Source organism: Protomyctophum parallelum (assembly GCF_964188405.1).
Source record: "Protomyctophum parallelum genome assembly, chromosome: 20".
Taxonomy (NCBI): Eukaryota; Metazoa; Chordata; class Actinopteri; order Myctophiformes; family Myctophidae; genus Protomyctophum; species Protomyctophum parallelum.
The window spans coordinates 2,758,150-2,763,997 of NC_139718.1; the positions used below are offsets into that span (position 1 = coordinate 2,758,150).

General features: G+C 51.6%; 1 protein-coding gene across 1 annotated transcript; it reads right to left on the bottom strand.

The window, feature by feature from the left end:
• Nucleotides 1-2,544: 2,544 nt before the first annotated feature.
• Nucleotides 2,545-4,137, bottom strand: LOC310878418 (general transcription factor IIF subunit 1-like; the record flags this gene model as incomplete). The annotated part of the gene is made up of 1 exon (XM_083792749.1): nt 2,545-4,137. One exon carries the CDS (start codon nt 4,135-4,137, stop codon nt 2,545-2,547), a length of 1,593 nt encoding a protein of 530 aa, XP_083648875.1.
• Nucleotides 4,138-5,848: the final 1,711 nt, after the last annotated feature.

The following is a 5,848-nucleotide window of genomic DNA, read 5'->3' on the forward strand; positions in this document are numbered from 1 at the left end:
CCATTTACATGGAGGTGAAAACTGACATGTTGATTAATGAGCTTTGTCCCTGTCAAATAAATACAAAAAATGTGATTGTTCCATTATAAACTGTCACTCTAGAATGCACTGACACAGTACAGCACAGATAGTACAGAAAGGAGGTGACATTCCCTTACAAATCAAATGTAGAGATGCTCCGATCAGGTTTTTTGGGGCCGATCACCGATCACTGGAAACAGTATAGGCCGATACCGATATTGCCGATACCGATCACAGCGTCGTGAAATCCATATTTTTTTCCATTGTGTAGCATATATACTTACTGTATTTTCTACTGTACTCTTCTTACACATCATTGACATTGTAAGTATAAAAATTAGGAGATGAGAAAGTTTTTTTGCAAGCTGAGGCAACGTGCAATATTTCACTCTAGACTCTCTTAGAGACAACTTGGAGGTTACAGAGTAAACTGTAGAGACTCAAAATGCAGTGGTTCCCAAAGTGGGGTCCGTGGACCCCCAGGGGTCCTTGAGGGAGTTCCAGGGGGTCCCCAGCTAAAAGGATAGTTTGGAACCAAATGGACCCGTTTGGGTTAACACTTAACATTGATTTTACAATATAAATTGGGGTCTCAGAGATAGAAGTGGCATGAAATGGGGGTTCGTAGTCAAACTGGGGGTCCTTGAAATTAAACTGGTGGAGAAATTTGAGAATCACTGCTACAATCTTCTTATGGGGGTCCCTGGCATATCTTTTCAAATGGGGGTCCGTGGGCTGATCAGTGTCAATTTGGGGGTCCTTGACGTGAAAAGGTTTGGGAACCACTGTCTTAGAGACAATTTGGAGAGTAAACTGTAGCTTTCTTCTTTCATCAAATACAAAAATATAATAATAATAAATACCGTACATGTTCAGTGCACGGACACAGACAACTGAACATTTCACTGTACAGACTAAAATAAAAAGCAGGCTGCTAGTGTTAGCACTTGTATACTGTATAGGCTCGCTGATCGTTAGTTTAGTGCTTAGATTAGCGTGTAATCTAAGCACTGATTGAACTTCATCTCCGCCTTTAATCTAATTAATTTTTTTATTGACAACGTGAACGAACCCCGACACCAGCGCTGCAAAAATAGACAGATCTACAAGCTCTCAACGCGTAGCGAACTGCGCTGCAGAAACAGGCAGGACGCGCGATCCCTTGAGAGCCTTGAGATCAGCAGCAGCATGGAGCCGCCGGCACTCCCAGCCTCCAACGGCGCGGGGAGGCAAGACTTCTGCGGGGAGGAGGAGACTTGGCCACTGGGCAGGCTAGGCTACATGTTGCTGTGGTAGCCACAGCAACATGTAGCCTGCCCAGTGGTTGTGATGTTAGCTTCAAGCTAACAAGCATCTGCTTGTCCGTTCCAACTTCACTTCATCTCCACCTGTAACTTATGAGTGCAGTACTTTCATCCGACGGAGCATTGGTCCGAACGACAACCTACCTCCTCCCTCACCCTAACCCTAACCTCCCCCGGGGCAGACACCTAAACCTAACCGCAACCCAATCCCGACCCGCAGCGCACCTCGGAGCATTGCTCCGTCGGATGATAGTATGCCTCCCGTAACTTATTTCTTATTTTTTCCCTGGCTGCGCAGCTGCGCTACAAACAGACGGATCTACAAGCTCTCAACAGCGACCGGAGCTGCAAAAACAGGCGCCCCCTTAAAGGAGACTTGCCACTGTCCCACTGTCTGTTTTGATCGGGCATTTTGATCGGCAATTTTGATTTATTTTGAGAATCCGATCCGATCCGATACAGGCATGATCGGCCGATCATGATCGGTGGCCGATCGATCGGCGCATCTCTAATTAATGTATTCTTAATATTATTACATTCCCTTGTGGTCTTGCAGATCAAAGCTTCGAGCTCTGGACCCACTAATACCACAACAATCTCCTCAAGGACCCCCCCCCCTCCCCCTCTCCCCAAATACACACTTACTATTTAGTAAATAAGAAGACAGAACAGTCATTTCAAAATGTTCAATTTATTAATATTTCACGTTACAAGAAGGAAGCGCTTGAATACATTTAACAAAAGTAAAAAAAAAAGAAAAAAAGTAAAACATAAATACATATAATACATAATCTACAGGCTAAAGTGTCGTAATATACATTTAACAAAAGTACATTTATTTGTTTGTGTAGATTTTAACCCATTCTGAACGGGAACCCATTTTGGTGTTATAGCATCATGTTATGCTTTAGCTATTGAAAAATAGCAGATCTACAAGCTCATATCGCGCCACCGAGTGGCGCGATACAAGCTTGTAGGTCTGCTATTTTTTGAAAAATCGAAGAACGACTGACATTTTTAGAATCTGATCTCAGGTCAGAATGGGTTAAAACACTTTATTATAAGGCCAATTAACCGTCCATGGCAACGATGTCCATTAGAACAGCGGTTATACGTGACGGTCAGTCTGTCCCGGCTCGTCTCTCCCTCGGGTCCTCAATGAAGCACATCAGCCTCCCATGGTCAACCCCCCCCCCCCCCCCCCCCCCTCGTCCCGCCCTCACTGGGTCAGGTAGAAGGTCATGGTGCCGCTGACGTTCCTCCGCTGGGGGGCGAGCCTCTTCAGGATGTGCGCCAGCACGTTGACCGTCTGCGTGCCGCCCATGCCCGTGCGCTTGGTGTGGAACCTCCTCAGCAGGTCCCTGGTGCTCATGGGCTTGCGGAGCAGGTATCGCCGCACCGCCGCCTCCATCGGCTGCAGGAGGAGGTCGCCAGTAGCGCTGGCGCTGGCGGGGGTCGGTTGGCCAGAGGCGGGCAGCTGCAGGGGCTCCGTCCTCAGCCTCTTATTGGCAGCCGGCGTGGCCGTGCTGGCGGCGCCACTCGGAGGCTGGCGCTTCTTCTTACCTCGCTGCTCCGACTGGCTGGCGGCGAAATCACGCCGCGGCGAGCAGGCGGAGTCTATGGACCGGGGGGGTGTCCCCGCCGGGCGACCGGAGCCGCCGCGGTCGCCGGTCGCCGCGCGCTTGGGAGGCGCCTTTACCATAAAGAGAGCAGAAGCCGCTTCTTCAATGTCACTGTCGTCTGAGCTGTCCGACTCTCCACTGCTGTTTTTCTTCTCTCCTTGGACTGGAGTCATCCTCCCCTTCTCTTCCTCCTCCTCCTCCTCCTCCTCCTCACCTTGGACTGGAGTCATCCTCCCCTCCTCTTCCTCTTCCTCCTCCTCCTCCTCCTCACTCTCTTCTTCGCTCACCTCGTCAATTCCTTTGGGGAGTTGCTCTCCTTTGTCAGGCTTGTTAGGTCCTTCCTCCTCCTCCTCCTCCTCCTCCTCTGAACTGCTGCTCTCGTCCGACATGTAGTCGACCTCCAGGCCCTCGCAGTCTCCATCGTCGCTGTCTTCCACGGCCTCGTCGAGGTCGCTTCCCTCCCTCTCCTCCCTCCTCCCCACCTTGGAGGACTTGCCCTCGCCATCTCCTCCCATGCTGCTGTCGTCACTGTCGTCGCTGCTCATCCCCGGGTCCTCCTCCTCCGGGTCGGTGATTCGCAGGTCGCCTCCGACGCAGTTCTTCTTCTTCTTGCCTCCCTTTCCGCCCTCCTCCTCCTCCTCCTCCTCCTCCTCCTCGGGCAGGCGGCGCTGCAGCATGATGCTGAAGTGGTTCAGCACCTTGTTCCTCCTCGCCCACGCCGCCTCGGCCTCCTCGTCGGTGAGCGTGCGGTGTTTCGCCCGCGGCGTGAACGCGTACCAGCCGCCGCGGACGGGGAACGCGTCGAACGAGCCGTCGTCGGCACGCCGACGGAACACGTAGTAGGAGGAGTTCTCCGTCACGTCGCCCTTCTTTTGACCTTTGAACTGCTTCCTGCCGGCCTTCCCCTTGTCGTTGACGTTGAGGATCCAGGGCGTGTCCTCCACCTTCAGGTCGCTCGTCGTCGTCCTCTTGCAGCGCCAACGCCGCCGCTTCCTGCCCGCCGCCGCCGCGGCGGCGCCGCCGTCACGCCTCTCCTCCTCCTCCGGTTCTCGCTCCATGCGAGCGCGCGTCCATCTGGAACAGTCGACGTTGTCGCCCGCGTTGAACGCCATGACGCTGTACGTCTTGGAGGTGTCCGAGTGGACTCGTACCGCAGAAGAGCCGCTAACCCAACCCTGCAGTGACGTCATGGCTGGGTGTGTCTATCTATCGCTGTGTTTACTGTACTATGACGTGGTTGACTTAATGATGACGAGCACCTTTCATATCATCAAATCAATCAATGTGAAGGTTTTGCTTCTAATCTCCTCCTTTTCAAAGAGAAGAGCGACGGGTTGGCACTGATCACCACAGGGAGCACTGAGAGCTGTGAGCCTAGAGGCACTGATCACCACAGGGAGCACTGAGAGCTGTGAGCCTGGACTAGAGGGACTGAGGAGAACTTTATTCAGCCCGGGGCTCTGACAGTCTGACGTCACAGGGACACGATCGATTCTGATTGGTCCATGAACCGAGGTACGCTGTCTGACGTTGCACGTCAACAAGGAGTTTGTGTACGTTGCCATGGTGACGCTGTCTGTGCCTGCCGCGCGTGTGACGATGATCGTTTTGTTTACACTCAGTGGCTGTTGGCTAGAGTGGAGTGGCTAGCGCTGTAATGCTAACGTTTCCCCTTATACTCTAAGGGGAAACGTTAGCATTACAGCTTAGAGTCTAAGCCTTTCCCCACATAGACTCCTGTTAGCATCGCTAGCGTTGCAATGCTAACGTTTCCCATATAAACTCCTGATAGCATCGCTAGCGTTGCAATGCTAACGTTTCCCATATAAACTCCTGTTAGCATCGCTAGCGCTGTAAATTCCAATGTCCAAAGAGGGACCGTACCTATGTTCCCTCAGCCCTATGTTCCCTCAGCCTACGACAACCTACCTCCTCCCTCACCCTAACCCTAACCTCCCCCGGGGCAGACACCTAAACCTAACCGCAACCCTCTCCCGACCCGCAGCGCACCCCCGGGGCAGACACCTAAACCTAACCGCAACCCTCTCCCGACCCGCAGCGCACCTCGGGGCTGAGGGAACATAGGGCTGAGGGAACATAGGTATGACCCCTCCAAAGAAAAAGAAAGTGTTTGTTGCAAAGAGCTCAACTTTCTCTCAGGAAATGTTCAAGGTAAGCTAACTATAGCAAACTATCCTTACACCTGGGAAAAACTGAATCCATCCTCTTCGGATCAAATAGTAAACTCAGCAAGGCAGATGGCTTCTTGGTTAGAGTGGGTGACAATATTATCACACGAAAAGATCAAATTACCTACCTAGGTTCCATCCTGGAGGCTAATCTTTCCGGTGATAAAATGGCCACCAACGTAATCAAAAAAGTCAATCAAAGAACAAGATTCCTTTACAGGATCTCCTCACTGGTCAGCAAAAACACCTTGAAGACCTTAACAGGAGCCCTCGTACAAGGTTTCTTTGACTATGCATCCACCTCTTGGTACCACAGCACCTCAAAGGCCCTTAAAACAAGGCTCCAGACCTCCCAAAACAAACTGGTCAGGCTCCTACTTGGCCTCACCCCCCGAACCCACCTCACCCCTGCCCACTTTGACAGGCTGGGATGGCTTAGGGTCGTCGACAGAGTACAGCATCTTGCAATGGGTCTGGTCCACAAGATTCGATACACCACCAAGATACCCATGTACCTGTCTAAATACTTCCTTAATGTAAACGAAGTCCACACCCACAACACCAGAGGGAGTGCAACAAACCATGTACAACCCAGATTCGGCACAAACAAGGGACTAAATTCTTTTCGCTCCTATGCCACCAAAATGTGGAACGCCCTACCAACAGTCATTAAGACATGTGAATCCCTTGACTCCTTCAAAACCGCTCTCAA